This window comes from Pseudoliparis swirei, chromosome 1 (genome assembly GCF_029220125.1).
Source record: "Pseudoliparis swirei isolate HS2019 ecotype Mariana Trench chromosome 1, NWPU_hadal_v1, whole genome shotgun sequence".
Taxonomy (NCBI): domain Eukaryota; kingdom Metazoa; phylum Chordata; class Actinopteri; order Perciformes; family Liparidae; genus Pseudoliparis; species Pseudoliparis swirei.
The window spans coordinates 22300646-22320645 of NC_079388.1; the positions used below are offsets into that span (position 1 = coordinate 22300646).

At 52.2% G+C, this 20000-nt stretch overlaps 2 protein-coding genes across 2 annotated transcripts in view; both read right to left on the bottom strand.

The window, feature by feature from the left end:
• The window catches only part of LOC130198589 (GON-4-like protein), an 18619-nt gene extending 12051 nt beyond the window's left edge, over positions 1 to 6568 (bottom strand). The window contains exons 1-11 of the mRNA XM_056421814.1: positions 6256 to 6568; positions 4039 to 4281; positions 3249 to 3448; positions 3088 to 3162; positions 2961 to 3011; positions 2511 to 2564; positions 2334 to 2429; positions 2139 to 2261; positions 1914 to 2075; positions 965 to 1175; positions 749 to 850 (exon numbers count right to left, since the gene is read on the bottom strand). Coding sequence (XP_056277789.1) covers positions 749 to 850; positions 965 to 1175; positions 1914 to 2075; positions 2139 to 2261; positions 2334 to 2429; positions 2511 to 2564; positions 2961 to 3011; positions 3088 to 3162; positions 3249 to 3448; positions 4039 to 4258 — 1294 coding nt within the window. The 5' untranslated portion in view covers positions 4259 to 4281; positions 6256 to 6568. The remainder of the gene's footprint in view (positions 1 to 748; positions 851 to 964; positions 1176 to 1913; positions 2076 to 2138; positions 2262 to 2333; positions 2430 to 2510; positions 2565 to 2960; positions 3012 to 3087; positions 3163 to 3248; positions 3449 to 4038; positions 4282 to 6255) is intronic.
• Positions 6569 to 15468: 8900 nt separating this feature from the next.
• Positions 15469 to 20000, bottom strand: part of ints3 (integrator complex subunit 3) — a 29977-nt gene continuing 25445 nt past the window's right edge. Inside the window, exons 22-25 of the mRNA XM_056421823.1 lie at positions 17228 to 17328; positions 16578 to 16650; positions 16346 to 16502; positions 15469 to 15897 (exon numbers count right to left, since the gene is read on the bottom strand). Of these exons, the coding sequence (XP_056277798.1) occupies positions 15820 to 15897; positions 16346 to 16502; positions 16578 to 16650; positions 17228 to 17328 (409 nt within the window). The 3' untranslated portion in view covers positions 15469 to 15819. The remainder of the gene's footprint in view (positions 15898 to 16345; positions 16503 to 16577; positions 16651 to 17227; positions 17329 to 20000) is intronic.

Consider the following 20000-nt stretch of genomic DNA (forward strand, 5'->3'; position numbering starts at 1 on the left):
CGGTCTCATGAGGTCTGAAGGTCTCATGAGGTCTGACGGTCTCATGAGGTCTGACGGTCTCATGAGGTCTGACGGTCTCATGAGGTCTGAAGGTCTCATGAGGTCTGACGGTCTCATGAGGTCTGACGGTCTCATGAGGTCTGAAGGTCTCATGAGGTCTGACGGTCTCATGAGGTCTTCTGTTCCCGAAAGCACCTCATCAACATTATGGATCAATGAGAGAAAGGTCATTTCAGGGTGTGTGTGTTGTATGTGGTGTGTAGTGTGTAGTGTGTGTTGTGTGTGTGTGTGTATGTGTGTAGTGTGTGTGGTGTGTATGTGTGTAGTGTGTGTGTGTGTGTATGTGTGGTGTGTGTTGTGTGTAGTGTGGTGTGTGTGTTGTGTGTGTGTATGTGTGTAGTGTGGTGTGTGTGTTGTGTGTAGTGTGTGTGTGTATGTGTGTAGTGTGTGTGTTGTGTGTATGTGTGTAGTGTGTGTGTGTGTGTAGTGTGTGTGTGTGTGTAGTGTGTGTGTGTGTGTGTAGTGTGTGTGTGTGTTGTGTAGTGTGTGTGTGTATGTGTGTAGTGTGTGTGTGTGTGTGTGTGTAGTGTGTGTGTGTGTGTGTGTGTAGTGTGTGTGTATGTGTGTGTGTAGTGTGTGTGTGTGTGTGTATGTGTGTAATGTGTAGTGTGTGTGTGTTGTGTGTATGTGGTGTGTAGTGTGTAGTGTGTGTAGTGTGTAGTGTGTGTGTGTGTGTGTGTGCACTGACTGGTGATGCGGACGGCCTTGTCGTCACGGTAATCCTCCACATCGGGTTCATCTGTGTCGGCCAGAAAGTTATACTCCGGATCATCTTCATCGTCACACTCCTCTGGCAGAGAGACACAGGAGAGTGGTCACACACACACACACACACACACACACACACACACACACACGACACAACACACACACACGACACACATACAACACACAACACACACACCTTCGTTTTCCATGTCTGAGGTCATCAGGCCTCTCAGCCAATCAGTCCAGTCCCTGTCCTCGTGGGCGGAGCTGAACTCGTACATGTCAGATGTGATGTCGGGAGCTCGGAGCTCCGCCTCCAACCGGCCAAGTGGGACATTGCGTAGAGGACGCTTGGACCGAGTCCGGTACGCCATCAGACCCACCGCATCCTCCGACTCAGGCAGAGGCTGGCAGACAATAATCAATAAAGATCTACCTCCTGGTCCTAAAGACCTACCTCCTGGTCCTAGAGACCTACCTCCTGGTCCTAAAGATCTACCTCCTGGTCCTAGAGACCTACCTCCTGGTCCTAAAGATCTACCTCCTGATCCTAAAGACCTACCTCCTGGTCCTAAAGATCTACCTCCTGGTCCTAAAGACCTACCTCCTGGTCCTAGAGACCTACCTCCTGGTCCTAAAGATCTACCTCCTGGTCCTAAAGATCTACCTCCTGATCCTAAAGATCTACCTCCTGGTCCTAAAGACCTACCTCCTGGTCCTAAAGACCTACCTCCTGGTCCTAAAGACCTACCTCCTGATCCTAAAGACCTACCTCCTGGTCCTAAAGATCTACCTCCTGGTCCTAAAGACCTACCTCCTGGTCCTAAAGACCTACCTCCTGATCCTAAAGACCTACCTCCTGATCCTAAAGACCTACCTCCTGGTCCTAAAGACCTACCTCCTGGTCCTAAAGACCTACCTCCTGATCCTAAAGACCTACCTCCTGATCCTAAAGACCTACCTCCTGGTCCTAACGATCTACCTCCTGGTCCTAAAGACCTACCTCCTGGTCCTAAAGACCTACCTCCTGGTCCTAAAGACCTACCTCCTGATCCTAAAGACCTACCTCCTGGTCCTAAAGACCTACCTCCTGGTCTTAAAGATCTACCTCCTGGTCCTACAGACCTAAAGAGTCTTCAGGGTACCTGGTAGGGCTCTATACACACAGACAGCTCCTCCTCCACAGCATGGAGTTTCTCCAGGAAGGTGCAGTCAGGCACAGCTTTGGAAGGCGGGGCCTTGGGGGGGGGCGGAGGTCCCATTGAGACCGCCGCCGCCCTCAAACGCCTCGAGCAGCTCCGAGAAGTCTGAAGAGAGGCGGAGGAGTGAAAGTAGTTCAACCAACCACAACAGAGAGGGGCGGGGCTTACAGCTTTGATGGACAGGTGAGAGCAGGACGTCTTCACCTGCCAGGGGCTGCAGCTGTCGTCCTCCGGGGGGGCCGGGCGAGTCCCTCTGGGGGAGGAGCTCTCCATGTCGCTCTCCTGGAACGTCTACACACACACACACACACAATCAACACTCAGCCCTCAGCGGGACTGCAGCCAATCAGAGCCGTGCCTCACATCTTCAGCTGTCTCGTCCTCGTCTTCCTCATCAGGGTGGTACTCTTCATCAGAGGAGTCTTCCTCAGCCAGAGGGATGTCCACAAACTGAGGAGCCTGAAACAGAAGACAGCTGCAGCTTTAAACTCATTACATATGGAAACGTTATTAGTCCTTTAAAACCAATTTGAGCTTCACCTTGTTGACGTCCCTCGTCTTCTTGATGGGAGAAATGTTCCAAGCTGGAATCACCTGAGAGACAGACAGGCAGTGAGAGACAGAGAGACAGACAGACAGAGAGACAGACAGACAGACAGACAGAGAGAGAGACAGACAGAGAGACAGAGAGACAGACAGAGAGAGAGACAGACAGAGAGAGAGACAGACAGACAGACAGACAGAGAGACAGACAGACAGAGAGAGAGACAGACAGACAGAGAGACAGACAGAGAGAGACAGACAGACAGAGAGAGAGACAGACAGAGAGAGACAGAGAGAGAGAGAGACAGACAGAGAGACAGACAGAGAGAGAGACAGACAGAGAGAGAGACAGAGAGAGAGAGAGAGAGACAGAGAGACAGACAGAGAGAGACAGACAGACAGACAGACAGACAGACAGACAGACAGGCAGACAGACGTGTGTCTCACCACTCCCTTCTCCACGACCTCTCTGAACTTGGAGCGAGTCATCTTGGGCTCCTGGATGAAAGACAGAGGGATATTTAAATGAAACCAAACCGTGCACTCTGATTGGACGACAGACGGAGGGACTCACAAAGGCAGGGACGGCCTCCGTCTCATTGATGGCAGCTTTCATCATGGCCACAACGTGCTCGTTGGTGATCACTTCCTGTAGGTCAAAGGTCAAATGTCTGTTCTTGTTTTCAGCATCAATATAAAAAGGTAAAACAAAGCGTTCTGATTGGATGAACTCACGTGGATGATGTTCCTCACGTTCACAGTGGTGAGGTTGTGCTGTTTGGACTTAGTCTCCAGTGATTGGTCCAGCTGCCTGTCGATCTCCACCTCCGCCCCCGCCTCCTCCCTCTCTGAGGCCCCAACCCTCTCCTCTTCCTCCACCGCCGGCTTCCTCTTCCTCACCGCTCTCCTCCTCGTGGCCTTCACCTGCCTGTCCTCTGACAGACGGACAGAGGTCATTTGATCTGAAGGTTACAGACACTGTGTGTGTCTGTGTGTGTGTGTGTCTGTGTGTGTGTGTCTGTGTGTGTGTGTCTGTGTGTGTGTGTGTGTGTGTGTGTCTGTGTGTGTGTCTGTGTGTGTGTGTCTGTGTGTGTCTGTGTGTGTGTCTGTGTGTGTGTGTCTGTGTGTGTGTCTGTCTGTGTGTGTGTCTGTGTGTGTCTGTGTCTGTGTGTGTGTGTGTGTCTGTCTCTGTGTGTGTGTCTGTGTGTGTCTGTGTGTGTGTGTCTGTGTGTGTGTGTGTGTGTGTGTGTGTGTGTCTGTGTGTGTGTCTGTGTGTGTGTGTGTCTCTGTGTGTGTGTCTGTGTGTGTGTCTGTGTGTGTGTCTCTGTGTGTGTGTCTGTGTGTGTCTGTGTGTGTGTGTGTGTGTGTCTGTGTGTGTCTGTCTCTGTGTGTGTCCGTGTGTCTGTGTGTGTGTCTGTGTGTGTGTCTCTGTGTGTGTGTCTGTGTGTGTGTGTCTGTGTGTGTGTCTGTGTGTGTGTCTGTGTGTGTGTGTCTGTGTGTGTGTCTGTGTGTGTGTATGTGTTACCCATGGTGATGATGAGGCTGGAGTCGGTCATGTCTTCCTGCACCAGCAGGTACTCCTCCTCCTCCTCCTCCTCCTCCTCCTCCTCCTGAGCTCCGCCCCCTGCAGGTGCCAGAGGAGACAGCAAAGCATCATGGGAGCTGAGCGGTCTCCGGGCGGGGGGGCCGTTGGGGGTCTGGGGTCTGAAGGGGCTGAGTTTGAGACGCTTGCGGACGGCGCTCATTGTGGGGAAACATGACCTTCGACCTGTGAAAAGATGAGGTCATCATGTCAGTAACACGATTCAGCTTCATCATCATCATCTTCTTCATCATCATCCTCCTCATCATCATCACCAGAACTAGAGTTCAAGGTCTTTCTGGAGTTGGGGAGCGGTGGTCAAGCTCCCACTGTAGCTTGTGCTAGCTTGTGTTAGCTCCTCACAGGTAGCTTGTATTAGCTTGTGTTAGCTCCTCACAGGTAGCTTATATTAGCTTGTGTTAGCTCCTCACAGGTAGCTTGTATTAGCTTGTGTTAGCTCCTCACAGGTAGCTTGTATTAGCTCCTCACAGGTAGCTTATATTAGCTTGTGTTAGCTCCTCACAGGTAGCTTGTATTAGCTTGTGTTAGCTCCTCACAGGTAGCTTGTATTAGCTCCTCACAGGTAGCTTATATTAGCTTGTGTTAGCTCCTCACAGGTAGCTTGTATTAGCTTGTGTTAGCTCCTCACAGGTAGCTTGTATTAGCTTGTGTTAGCTCCTCACAGGTAGCTTGTATTAGCTCCTCACAGGTAGCTTGTATTAGCTTGTGTTAGCTCCTCACAGGTAGCTTGTATTAGCTTGTGTTAACTCCTCACTGGTAGCTTGTGCTAGCTCCTCACAGGTAGCTTGTGCTAGCTCCTCATAGGTAGCTTGTTTTAGCTCCTCACAGGTAGCTTGTTTGAGCTCCTCACAGGTAGCTTGTGCTAGCTCCTCATAGGTAGCTTGTGCTAGCTCCTCACAGGTAGCTTGTGCTAGCTCCTCATAGGTAGCTTGTGCTAGCTCCTCACAGGTAGCTTGTTTGAGCTCCTCATAGGTAGCTTGTGCTAGCTCCTCACAGGTAGCTTGTGCTAGCTCCTCATAGGTAGCTTGTGCTAGCTCCTCACAGGTAGCTTGTTTGAGCTCCTCACAGGTAGCTTGTGCTAGCTCCTCACAGGTAGCTTGTGCTAGCTCCTCATAGGTAGCTTGTTTGAGCTCCTCACAGGTAGCTTGTGCTAGCTCCTCATAGGTAGCTTGTTTGAGCTCCTCACAGGTAGCTTGTGCTAGCTCCTCACAGGTAGCTTGTGCTAGCTCCTCACAGGTAGCTTGTGCTAGCTCCTCATAGGTGGCTTGTGCTAGCTCCTCACAGGTAGCTTGTGCTAGCTCCTCATAGGTAGCTTGTGCTAGCTCCTCATAGGTAGCTTGTTTGAGCTCCTCACAGGTAGCTTGTGCTAGCTCCTCATAGGTAGCTTGTTTTAGCTCCTCACAGGTAGCTTGTGCTAGCTCCTCACAGGTAGCTTGTGCTAGCTCCTCACAGGTAGCTTGTGCTAGCTCCTCACAGGTAGCTTGTGCTAGCTCCTCACAGGTAGCTTGTGCTAGCTCCTCACAGGTAGCTTGTTTGAGCTCCTCACAGGTAGCTTGTTTGAGCTCCTCACAGGTAGCTTGTGCTAGCTCCTCACAGGTAGCTTGTGCTAGCTCCTCATAGGTAGCTTGTTTGAGCTCCTCACAGGTAGCTTGTTTGAGCTCCTCACATGTAGCTTGTGCTAGCTCCTCACAGGTAGCTTGTGCTAGCTCCTCATAGGTAGCTTGTGCTAGCTCCTCATAGGTAGCTTGTGCTAGCTCCTCACAGGTAGCTTGTGCTAGCTCCTCACAGGTAGCTTGTGCTAGCTCCTCATAGGTAGCTTGTTTGAGCTCCTCACAGGTAGCTTGTTTGAGCTCCTCACATGTAGCTTGTGCTAGCTCCTCACAGGTAGCTTGTGCTAGCTCCTCATAGGTAGCTTGTGCTAGCTCCTCACAGGTAGCTTGTGCTAGCTCCTCATAGGTAGCTTGTGCTAGCTCCTCACAGGTAGCTTGTGCTAGCTCCTCACAGGTAGCTTGTGCTAGCGCGTAGTTACCGTGTTGTGATCGGTTTCTCCTCCCCTAGCATGGTAACACCTAACTAGCAGGCTACTAGTGAACATGAACAAGATGACGGGACAACCGGAGCCGGTGTCCGAGCGCTCACCTTCCGGTCCAACGCTCGCGCTCACTGTCCAGTACCGGTCGCTATATTCCGGTTAACGGTATTGTTCTTCAGGAGCAGGAACGCGCTCACCCGCTACAACAACGAGCCGCTCTCCGACTGTGCGTCATGACGTCACTGTGACGTGCTGCTCTTCTTCTGCAGTGTTTATTATCGGTTTAAAACTGGCGGCGACCACGTGGTCTGGAGCAGGAAAAGCAGTTACGTGAGAAATAAACTAATCAAAACGGCATTACGTCACAGCAAGTCTCAGACTGGGGACTGAAGACCGGGTTCTCTTGATCCGGTTCCACAGTACAACCCCACTTCGACTGCAGATTCAGGACCTGGACCAGGACCCATCTCCATGTTATATGAACACGTGATGTTATGCACCAATAAGGAGAGAGCAGCTGTTTGTATTTATTTATTCATAAAATCCAGATTACAAGTGTTGAACTCACAAAGTGAGAGCAGCAAACAAAGAAACACACGAAGAAGAAATCACATGTTCAATATTGTAGGAAAATAAATGACTTTACATGTGTCGTGTTTTATGAGGTGGAGGATAACAGCTGTTTCATTGTCCGGTGACGTCAGAGGGGGCGTGTCCTCTTCTTCACCTTTAATAAAGACAAACTATTTATCTCCAAAGATGAGTTCTCCGTTAACTTATATTACTCAACAATAATAATCACCTATATTACATATTGTAACGTCTCGGACGTTCTGGCACTGATGACACGGAGACGGGACGCCGTTCCTCCTTCATTGGGCCTCCAGACCGCTGCTCCTCAGCAGCCGAACGTCAACAACGGTTCCCGTCAACCACCCTTAACTCCCGTTTTCCGGCAGGTTAACCCCGCCTCCCCTCTACTCCGCCAATCACAGGCCCGCCCCCTCGACCAGCATCACGGTGCCACACTGTGATTGACAGCCACTTCACAGGGTCGCTACAATATTACTTAGTATTATATTGCTGGGTAATATTGGTTGTTATTATTATTAACTAATATGACCAATACAACTATAACTAATAATAATATATTACCTGCAGGAAAAGCGCTTTGAAAGGCCGCAGACTGACCCGGTACCGGTCGGGACCAGGGAGAGGGGGCGGGGCCACCGGGAATAGGGGGCTGGTTTCCGGTCTGAAGTGAAACAGGAGCTGTGTCTACTACCGCGCACTTAACGAAGTACACTGCAATTCAGTGCACTGCATTGCAGTGCACTGCGTCGCTGATGAAGTGCTGTCTCAAATGGAACACTTAACCGTTAGCCACTTGGCGGAAGTGACGGACGCAAATCTGTTCACGGCACCCGCGAAATTAAGCCGGGAGTGACGTATGCAAATCTGCTTGCGATACCCAAACCCTTAAACTGACAACATGAATGCACTTCTTGCCCTCTTGTTGCCCCTTGTTTACCTTTCTCCACCCCATGTGGAAACTGCGATACCTCCACAATCGCGGCAGGAGCCTCCGCCTTCTGGCTGAAGTCGAGATGGTATATGTAAATTTAATTGTGTGATTTTGCCTTACCTTCACAGCATAGCTTCATGTAGTAGTTGCAATTAAATTCTCCTCGCTAGGTATGCTAAATTCTCAATTATCTTTGTCAGAAGTAGCCTTCTTCTTTGCAATCCACATACACACCATATGGAAATTAAACATGACAAATCTGTACATGTTTGTCCCTAGATTCCAATTAGTTTTAAGAATTATCCACTGAAATGATAGTCATCATCTGCTTGAATTCACACAGTAATAGGCCTACTTTGACTGACTGTACTTTTATACACATCTCTGTTGTAGTGAAGTTCACCCTGATACAGGAATCAATTAGCAATTGAACACACAGGCATATTAATTATTGTTACAAACATGCATCAATTCTAATATAAATCAGAAAACGCAATAAAAGACTACAAAACCTCAATGACAACATTTTATTGATAAAATGACTTACATATTAATATAATCTTCCCTTGCCCTCCCCACAGACTCTACAGCAGCCACCCAGTCCCAGGCGGCGCTGCCGTATCAATGCTGCAATGCCACTGCTGGCGTTGTGTTGTGATGGCCACAGTGACATGAGGGTGGACTTCAGGCTCACCCGAGTCATTCAACGCCCTCATGGCTGTGCTGGGCACTGACTGTGACCACGGTTGGGGCCCCGAGATCTCATCTAGTTTTTATTTTTTGGCTTGCCAGCACCTCCTATCGGGTGGTGGCCAGGGCCTTCGACAGGCCACCGTTCACCGGCTGGTGCACAGGATGAGTGGGCAGATCGCTCCTGGACACCGTTGTCCGCCACCCTACAGGAGAGGAACTCCCACGCCTAGGTGACGCTTCGCCCGTCTAGCTGGTCGGCAGCCTTCAGCAGAGTGGTGGGGGCTATTGATGGCTGCCACGTCAGAGTGAAGCCCCCAGCGGAGGATGCTGCCTGCTATTTTAACAGGAAGCTTTTTCATTCCATCCAGCTGCAGGCCATCTGTGATGATAAGTGCAAATTCATAGATGTGTGTGTGGGCTACCCAGACTCAGAGCATGATGCCAGGGTCCTGAATAACAGCCCCATCTTCTATGAGCAGTCATCCCCTCCACCAGGATACGGTATCCTTGGGGATGGTGGCTCCCCCTGCCTGTCCCAACCCATCTGCCTCTCATGACCCCCTCAGGCAGCCTGTCCACCTCCAAGCTACAACTGCTGCCTGTCAAAGGTGTGTTGTGGAGAGGTCCTTCGGGATACTGAAGACGCGATGGCGGTCCATCTTCTTCAAGGCCCTGGAGGTGGATGTGAGGTGCCAGAGGTCATTGGAGCCAGATGTCGGGAGGGCAGCAGAGGACCAGCAGCACCTCCAGGAAACGTCTCTGGGGCAGGAAACAGAAATAGGATAGCCATTCAGTGCTCTGTCCCAGACCACGATTACATTTAAATACATACATACACGACATTAAAAAAAACAACACAACGATGATTGAAAGCTACAATTATTTCTAGAAGGACAAGCTTAGATAGCTATCGTAACGGTATTAATTATCGGGCGGCGTGTGGGCAAACGCTCGCGGTGTCATGTTAACCCGTTATTAAACTGAGCATATCCATTGTTCATCCATTATTAAAATTGCTATTTCGATTGGTTAACAGAACAGCCGTTGTTTAACACTGTCCGATGACTGACAGCTATCTGGAGCCCGCCACCTGCCCCCGCTCGTCAAGCGGAAAGTGTCCGATAAAAGTGCACCTTCGTCGGACTGGCCGGGTGGTGGATTACCCAGCTAGCTTATCATCACTGCCATGCAGATCCAATGGCATCTAATGCTACCTAGGTATGCTCACTAATCTGAGAATGGCATGTTAGTAGTACATTGTAATACCAGTACAATGTGTAACTACCGCTGATACTTACATTTACGGTCTGTAGTTTCGTGGTCTACCGCTTGTGCTGTCCGCCATTGTTTTAGAAATAAAATGAAAAGCTGGCGAAAGGGCTCCTCCTCTTCCGGTACGTAGCCAAGATGGCGGCCGCTTAGGGCGTGGGCTGTGTCTACTACCGCGTACTTGAGCACTTGGATCACTGACTTTCAGTGTTCGAAGTGCGCCACTGAAAAAACCAGCAGCATTCAGTGCACTGCAAACTGGCAAAACATGTAAAACGATGGACACTACTCGCCCTAAGCGGCCGCCATCTTGGCTACGTACCGGAAGAGGAGGAGCCCTTTCGCCAGCTTTTCATTTTATTTCTAAAACAATGGCGGACAGCACAAGCGGTAGACCACGAAACTACAGACCGTAAATGTAAGTATCAGCGGTAATTACACATTGTACTGGTATTACAATGTACTACTAACATGCCATTCTCAGATTAGTGAGCATACCTAGGTAGCATTAGATGCCATTGATCTGCATGGCAGTTATGATAAGCTAGCTGGGTAATCCACCACCCGGCCAGTCCGACGAAGGTGCACTTTTATCGGACACTTTCCGCTTGACGAGCGGGGCAGGTCGGCTCCAGGCGCTTCTCCAGCGGCAAGTCCGACGACAGATAGCTATGTCAGTCATCGGACAGTGTTAAACAACGGCTGTTCTGTTAACCAATCGAAATAGCAATTTTAATAATGGATGAACAATGGATATGCTCAGTTTAATAACGGGTTAACATGACACCGCGAGCGTTTGCCCACACGCCGCCCGATAATTAATACCGTTACGATAGCTATCTAAGCTTGTCCTTCTAGAAATAATTGTAGCTTTCAATCATCGTTGTGTGTTGTTTTTTTAATGTCGTGTATGTATTAATTTAAATGTAATCGTGGTCTGGGACAGAGCACTGAATGGCTATCCTCTTTCTGTTTCCTGCCCCAGAGACGTTTCCTGGAGGTGCTGCTGGTCCTCTGCTGCCCTCCCGACATCTGGCTCCAATGACCTCTGGCACCTCACATCCACCTCCAGGGCCTTTAAGAAGATGGACCGCCATCGCATCTTCAGGATCCCGAAGGACCTCTCCACAACACACCTTTGACAGGCAGCAGTTGTAGCTTGGAGGTGGACAGGCTGCCTGAAGGGGTCATGAGGCAGATGGGTTGGGACAGGCAGGGGAGCCACCATCCCCAAGGATACAGTATCCTGGTGGAGGGATGACTGCTCATAGAAGATGGGCTGTTATTCAGACCCTGGCATCATGTCTGAGCCCGGGCCTGTCGAGGCCCTGGCCACCACCCGATAGGAGGTGGCGCTGGCAAGCCAAAAAATAAAACTAGACAGGAGATCTCGGGCCCCAACCGTGGTCAGTCAGTGCCCAGCACAGCCATGAGGGCGTTGAATGACTCGGTGAGCCTGAAGTCCACCCTCATGTCACTGTGGCCATCACAACACAACGCCAGCAGTGGCATTGCAACATGGATACGGCAGCGCCGCCTGGGACTGGGTGGCTGCTGTAGAGTGTGTGGGGAGGGAGGGAGGGAAGATTATATTAATATGCAAGTCATTTTATCAATAAAATGTTGTCATTGAGGTTTTGTAGTCTTTTATTGCGTTTTCTGATTTATATTAGAATTGATGCATGTTTGTAACAATAATTAATATGCCTGTGTGTTCAATTGCTAATTGATTCCTGTATCAGGGTGAACTTCACTACAACAGAGATGTGTATAAAAGTACAGTCAGTCAAAGTAGGCCTATTACTGTGTGAATTCAAGCAGATGATGCCTATCATTTCAGTGGATAATTCTTTAAACTAATTGGAATCTAGGGACAAACATGTACAGTCATGTTTTATTTCCATATGGTGTGTATGTGGATTGCAAAGAAGAAGGCTACTTCTGACAAAGATAATTGAGAATTTAGCATACCTAGCGAGGAGAATTTAATTGCAACTACTACATGAAGCTATGCTGTGAAGGTAAGGCAAAATCACACAATTAAATTTACATATACCATCTCGACTTCAGCCAGAAGGCGGAGGCTCCTGCCGCGATTGTGGAGGTATCGCAGTTTCCACATGGGGTGGAGAAAGGTAAACAAGGGACAACAAGAGGGCAAGAAGTGCATTCATTTGGTCACTTTAAGTTTCACGGGTATCGCAAGCAGATTTGCGTACGTCACTCCCGGCTTAATTTCGCGGGTGCCGTGAACAGATTTGTGTCCGTCACTTCCGCCAAGTGGTTAACGGTTAAGTGTTCCATTTGAGACAGCACTTCATCAGCGACGCAGTGCACTGCAATGCAGTGCACTGAATTGCAGTGTACTGCGTTAAGTGCGCGGTAGTAGACACAGCCGAGTAGTGTCCATCGTTTTACACTACATTTTTTGCCCGTTTGCAGTGCACCATCCGGGTACTTTCAGTGCACTGAATTCTGCTGGATTTTTCAGTGGCGCACTTCGAACACTGTAGTAGACACAGCCAGGGATTTTCTGCGGCCCACCTGCAGCAGCGACACGGCCGCGCGCGTCGACGGGTCCGATTCCGCAGCCTGGGGGGGTCTGGTCTGCTACCGCCGGGTCCGGGTCCAGTGGAGCCGCGGACTGCGGGAGGGAATCACGAAGCTCTTAGTTTGCTGCGGGGTCACGACCCGGCTCCGGAGAGGACCTGATGCGGTACCGACGTGGTCTAGACCATGAAACCACTTTGTTTACCTTCATTCGTCTCCCCCTTCAATTGTACAGCGCTGTGCATTGTGGGTAATTCCCTTGGTCAAAGTCTGACGTCCTATCATAGATAGATAGATAGATAGATATATACTTTATTAATCCCCAAGGGGAAATTTGTCGAGCCAGTAGCAGCAACACACAAGAATAAAAATAAAAATAAAAAACACAAATATAAGAAGGGTTAGGGTGATCTGGCAAGAGGTGAACTGTTGTAGAGCCTCATAGCCGTCGGCAGGAATGTTCTCCTGTATCTCCTTGTGGCAGCGGAGCGTGAGGAGACGTCTGGAGAAAGTACTCTTCTGTCCTGGGAGGTGGTGGAGAGGGTGGTCCGGGTTGTCCAATATGGACACCAGTTTCTTCAACGACCTCCTCTCCACCACCTGTTCCAGGTGCTCCAGCTGGCAGCCGATGATGGAGCCAGCCTTCCTAACCAGTTTGTTAAGACGGCTGGTGTCACCGGCTCCGATGCTGCTCCCCCAGCAGACAATGGCAAAGTGCAGCACACTGGCCACAACCGACTGGTAGAATAACTCCTATCATAAAGGACTCAAACACATTCCACCAGACCTGGACCAGAAGAACCGGATCACTGGACTCCACTGAGTCCTGGTCCGAGTCCTGGTCTGGTTCTCAGCAGCAGGTGGATCCAAACCCACCAATCAAGGTCTCTTCCAGGCCCGAAGCCACGCGGTGTACACAGTAAACAGGAAGTAGTCAGCGTACTAGCAAACAGGAAGTAGTCAGCGTACTAGCACACAGGAAGTAGTCAGCGTACTAGTAAACAGGAAGTAGTCAGCGTACTAGTACACAGGAAGTAGTCAGCGTACTAGTACACAGGAAGTAGTCAGCGTACTAGTACACAGGAAGTAGTCAGCGTACTAGTAAACAGGAAGTAGTCAGCGTACTAGTAAACAGGAAGTAGTCAGCGTACTAGCACACAGGAAGTGGTCAGCGTACTAGCACACAGGAAGTAGTCAGCGTACTAGCACACAGGAAGTAGTCAGCGTACTAGCACACAGGAAGTAGTCAGCGTACTAGCACACAGGAAGTAGTCAGCGTACTAGCACACAGGAAGTAGTCAGCGTCAGCACAGGAAGTAGTCAGCGTAGCACACAGGAAGTAGTCAGCGACTAGTACACAGGAAGAAGTCAGCGAAGCAGTACACAGGAAGAAGTCAGCGCTAGTACACAGGAAGTAGTCAGCGCTAGTACACAGGAAGTAGTCAGCGCTAGTACAGAGGAAGCAGTCAACGTAGCAGCAAACAGGAAGTAGTCAGCGTACTAGCAAACAGGAAGTAGTCAGCGTACTAGCAAACAGGAAGTAGTCAGCGTACTAGCACACAGGAAGTAGTCAGCGTACTAGCACACAGGAAGTAGTCAGCGTACTAGCACACAGGAAGTAGTCAGCGTACTAGTACACAGGAAGTAATCAGCGTACTAGTACACAGGAAGTAGTCAGCGTACTAGTACACAGGAAGTAGTCAGCGTACTAGTACACAGGAAGTAGTCAGCGTACTAGTACACAGGAAGTAGTCAGTGTACTAGTACACAGGAAGTAGTCAGTGTACTAGTACACAGGAAGTAGTCAGTGTACTAGTAAACAGGAAGTAGTCAGTGTACTAGTACACAGGAAGTAGTCAGTGTACTAGTACACAGGAAGTAGTCAGTGTACTAGTACACAGGAAGTAGTCAGCGTACTAGTACACAGGAAGTAGTCAGCGTACTAGTACACAGGAAGTAGTCAGCGTACTAGCACACAGGAAGTAGTCAGCGTACTAGCACACAGGAAGTAGTCAGCGTACTAGCAAACAGGAAGTAGTCAGCGTACTAGTACACAGGAAGTAGTCAGCGTACTAGTACACAGGAAGTAGTCAGCGACTAGTAGACAGGAAGTAGTCAGCGACTAGTAGACAGGAAGCAGTCAGCGTGCTAGCAGACAGGAAGTAGTCAGCGTGCTAGTACACAGGAGTAGTCAGCGTGCTAGCACACAGGAAGTAATCAGCGTGCTAGTACACAGGAAGTAGTCAGCGACTAGTACACAGGAAGTAGTCAGCGCACTAGCACACAGGAAGTAGTCAGCGTGCTAGCACACAGGAAGTAGTCAGTGTTCTAGTACACAGGAAGCAGTCAGTGTACTAGCACAGGAAGTAGTCAGTGTACTAGTACACAGGAAGTAGTAAGTGTACTAGCACACAGGAAGTAGTCAGTGTACTAGTACACAGGAAGTAGTCAGTGTACTAGTACACAGGAAGTAGTCAGTGTACTAGTACACAGGAAGTAGTCAGTGTACCAGTACACAGGAAGCAGTCAGTGTACTAGTACACAGGAGTAGTCAGTGTACTAGTACACAGGAAGTAGTCAGTGTACTAGCACACAGGAAGCAGTCAGTGTACCAGTACACAGGAAGTAGTCAGTGTACCAGTACACAGGAAGTAGTCAGTGTACCAGCACACAGGAAGTAGTCAGTGTACCAGCACACAGGAAGTAGTCAGTGTACCAGTTAACAGGAAGCAGTCAGTGTACCAGTACACAGGAAGTAGTCAGTGTACTAGTACACAGGAAGTAGTCAGTGTACTAGCACAGGAAGTAGTCAGTGTCGCAGAACACACGCAGCAGTCAGAGTACTAGTTAACAGGAAGTAGTCACTGTACTAGAACAGAGGATGTAGTGAGTGTACTAGTACACAGGAAGTAGTCAGTGTACTAGTAAACAGGAAGTAGTCAGTGTACTAGTACACAGGAAGTAGTCAGTGTACTAGTTAACAGGAAGTAGTCAGTGTACTAGTACACAGGAAGTAGTCAGTGTACTAGTACACAGGAAGTAGTCAGTGTACTAGTTAACAGGAAGTAGTCAGTGTACTAGTACACAGGAAGTAGTCAGTGTACTAGTACACAGGAAGTAGTCAGTGTACTAGTACACAGGAAGTAGTCAGTGTACTAGTACACAGGAAGTAGTCAGTGTACTAGTACACAGGAAGTAGTCAGTGTACTAGTACACAGGAAGTAGTCAGTGTACTAGTTAACAGGAAGTAGTCAGTGTACTAGTACACAGTAAACAGGACAAACTCTTTTGAAGTTTTTATGTTTTTTGACAAACTGATCAAACGTAACGACGTGATGAACAGACGAGTTTTACTGCAGAGAGACAGACAGGAAGTCCTGATCCTTCACAATAAGAGTCCAAATCCCCCCCTCCCCTCCAAAAAAAAGAGAAAATACAAAGAGGGGGGACACAAGTACCCACAAACACCTCTTCATCATGTTCCCTGTATTAAAAGCAGTCTGTCGGGACCTCCAGGTGCATCATGGGAGACGCACCACATGGTGACCTTTGACCCACCGGTCAGTCTGATCTCGTCCTGGCCCCGGGGGCGGGGCCTCTCCCAGGGTTGCCGTCGGTGGCGTTCGATCGGCCGTCAGTCGCTGTCGGAGCCGACGGCCGACGAGCCCTTCCTCTTCCTCTTGGGGGCCTTGGGCTTCGAGTCCTCCTCCTCCTGAAACAGAACCGGACAGGACCGAGTCAGAACCAGGTCAGACCCCGACTAGACCGGGTCAGGACCGGGTCAGAATCAGGTCAGAACCAGGTCAGACCCCGACAGGACCGGGTCAGAACCAGGTCAGACCCCGACAGGACCGAGTCAGAACCAGGTCAGACCCCGACAGGACCGGGTCAGAACCAGGTCAGACCCCGACAGAACCAGGTCAGAACAGGACAGGACAGGGTCAGAACCAGGTCAGAATAGGACAGGACCGGTTCAGAACCGGACAGGACCGGGTCAGACCGGTTCAGAACCGGATCAGAAACGGACAGGACCGGGTCAGAACCTGACAGGACCAGGTTAGAACCAGGTCAGGGTCAGAACCAGGTCAGACCCCGACAGGACCGGGTCAGAACCAGGTCAGACCGGGTCAGAACCGGACCAGGACCGGGTTCTTGCGTACCGAGGCGCTGCTGGAGGCGCTGTCCTCCTCGGCGTTGGCGGGCGGCGCCGCCCCCTTGCGTGAGCGCGGAGAGGAGGCGGGGGCTTTACGGCGAGCCTTGGGCGGCTTGGACTGGGAGTCCTCGTACTCCTCCGCCAGGGCGAAGAGGTCACTGAACCTACAGGAAGTGATGTCATCAGTGAGCGAGTGATGTCATCAGTGAGCGAGTGATGTCATCAGTGTGTGTGTGTACCTCATCTTGTGAGCCTCATCACAACTCGCCTGAACGTGCTGCAGAGCCTGAAGGATCGGAGTCTGAGAGAAGACTGAGACAAGAGGCACACAGGTGGAGGTGTCATGTGTGTGTGTCCATGTGTGTGTGTGTCCATGTGGCTCAGTGGTTAGCACTGTCGCCTCACAGCAAGAAGGCCCTGGGTTCGAATCCCGGTCGTCCCGGTCCTTTCTGTGTGGAGCGTGTTCTCCTCGTGTTCTCCTCGTGTCTGCGTGGGTTTTCTCCGGGTCCTCCGGTTTCCCCCACCACCATAAAGACATGCACCGCAGCCTCACCCCGGTTCGTATGGATGAATGAATGTTGGTGGTGGTCGGAGGGGCCGTAGGCGCTGATTGGAGGAGGGGCCGGAGGCGCTGATTGGCTGCCACGCTTCCGTCAGTCTGCCCCAGGGCAGCTGTGGCTCCTGATGTAGCTTACCACCACCGGGACGACTGTGTGTGTATGACTACTGGACTCTGGACTGTAAAGCGACTTCGAGTGTCTAGAGAAGCGTTATATAAAATAAATGATTATTATTATTATTATTATGTGTGTCCATGTGTGTGCGTGTGTGTCCATGTGTGTGTGTGTGTGTGTCCATGTGTGTGTGTGTGTGTGTGTGTGTGCCTCACAGCTGTTCTTGCTGTGCATCAGGCTCAGTCTCAGGTTGTCCAGGTGCTCCAGGATCTGCTCCAGGGTCAGCTGGGCCAGTTTACTGCTGGAGCTCCGGAGGCTGCAGGGACAGGTGAGACGGGGACGTGTGAGCCGGGGACAGGTGAGACGGGGACGTGTGAGCCGGGGACAGGTGAGACGGGGACAGGTGAGACGGGACGTGTGAGACGGGGACAGGTGAGACGGGGACGTGTGAGACGAGGACGTGTGAGACGAGGACAGGTGAGACGGGGACGTGTGAGACGGGGACGTGTGAGACGGGGACATGTGAGACGGGGACAGGTGAGACGGGGACGTGTGAGACGGGGACAGGTGAGACGGGGACGTGTGAGACGGGGACAGGTGAGACGGGGACAGGTGAGACGGGGACGTGTGAGACGGGGACAGGTGAGACGGGGACGTGTGAGACGGGGACAGGTGAGACGGGGACGTGTGAGACGGGGACAGGTGAGACGGGGACAGGTGAGACGGGGACAGGTGAGACGGGGACAGGTGAGACGGGGACAGGTGAGACGGGGACAGGTGAGACGGGGACAGGTGAGACGGGGACGTGTGAGACGGGGACAGGTGAGACGGGGACGTGTGAGACGAGGACGTGTGAGACGGGGACAGGTGAGACGAGGACGTGTGAGACGGGGACAGGTGAGACGGGGACAGGTGAGACAGGTAGAGACGGGGACATGTGAGACGGGGACATGTGAGACGGGGACAGGTGAGACGGGGACAGGTGAGACGGGGACAGGTGAGACGGGGACAGGTGAGCGGGGACAGGTGAGACGGGGACGTGTGAGACGGGGACAGGTGAGACGGGGACAGGTGAGACGGGGACAGGTGAGACGGGGACAGGTGAGACGGGGACGTGTGAGACGGGACAGGTGAGACGGGACGGTGAGACGGGACAGGTGAGGCAGGGGACAGGTGAGACGGGACGTGTGAGACGGGACAGGTGAGACGGGGACAGGTGAGACGGGACAGACGGTGAGACGGGACAGGTGAGACGGGACGTGTGAGACGGGACAGGTGAGACGGACGGTGAGATGAGGCGTGTGAGATGGGACAGGTGAGACGGGACAGGTGAGGGACGGGACGGTGAGACGGGGACGTGTGAGACGGGGACAGGTGAGATGGGGACAGGTGAGACGGGGACGTGTGAGACGGGGACGTGTGAGATGGGGACGTGTGAGACGGGGACGTGTGAGACGGGGACAGGTGAGACGGGGACGTGTGAGACGGGACGTGTGAGACGGGACGGTGAGACGGGACGTGTGAGATGAGGACGTGTGAGACGGGGACGTGTGAGACGGGGACGTGTGAGACGAGGACGTGTGAGATGAGGACGTGTGAGATGAGGACGTGTTAGACGAGGACGTGTGAGATGAGGACGTGTGAGATGGGGACATGTGAGACGGGGACAGGTGAGACGGGGACGTGTGAGACGAGGACGTGTGAGACGAAGACGTGTGAGACGAGGACGTGTGAGACGGGGACGTGTGAGACGGGGACGTGTGAGACGGGGACAGGTGAGACGGGGACAGGTGAGACGGGGACGTGTGAGACGAGGACGTGTGGAGAGGGACGTGTGAGACGGGACGTGTGAGACGGGACGGTGAGACGGGACGTGTGAGACGGGGACGTGTGAGACGGGGACAGGTGAGACGGGGACGTGTGAGACGAGGACGTGTGAGACGGGGACGTGTGAGACGGGGACATGTGAGACGGGGACATGTGAGACGGGGACGTGTGAGACGGGGACGTGTGAGACGAGGACGTGTGAGACGAGGACGTGTGAGACGAGGACGTGTGAGACGAGGACGTGTGAGACGGGGACAGGTGAGACGGGGACGTGTGAGACGGGGACGTGTGAGACGGGGACGTGTGAGACAGGGACGTGTGAGACAGGGACGTGTGAGACGGGGACAGGTGAGACGGGGACGTGTGAGACGAGGACGTGTGAGACGGGGACGTGTGAGACGAGGACGTGTGAGACGGGACAGGTGAGACGGGACGTGTGAGACGGGACAGGTGAGACGGGACGTGTGAGACGGGACGGTGAGACGGGACGTGTGAGACGGGACGGTGAGACGGGGGACGTGTGAGACGGGACAGGTGAGACGGGACGTGTGAGACGGGACGTGTGAGACGGGACGGTGAGACGGGACAGGTGAGACGGGCGGTGAGACGGGGACGTGAGACGGGGACAGGTGAGACGGGACGTGTGAGACGGGGACGTGAGGCACGGGACAGGTGAGACGGGACAGGTGAGACGGGACAGGTGTGAGACGGGGACAGGTGAGACGGGACAGGTGAGACGGGGACAGGTGAGACGGGGACAGGTGAGACGGGGACAGGTGAGACGGGGACAGGTGAGACGGGGACAGGTGAGACGGGGACAGGTGAGACGGGACAGGTGAGACGGGACGTGTGAGACGGGGACAGTGTGAGACGGGACGGTGAGACGGGACGGTGAGACGGGACAGGTGAGACGGGACAGGTGAGACGGGACGGTGAGACAGGGACATGTGAGACGGGCAGGTGAGACGGGGACGTGTGAGACGGGGACAGGTGAGACGGGGACAGGTGAGACGGGACAGGTGAGACGGGACGTGTGAGACGGGACGTGAGACGGGACGTGTGAGACGGGACGTGTGAGACGGGACGGTGTGAGACGGGACGGTGAGAGACGGGACGGTGAGACGGGACGGGTGAGGCAGGGGACAGGTGAGACGGGACAGG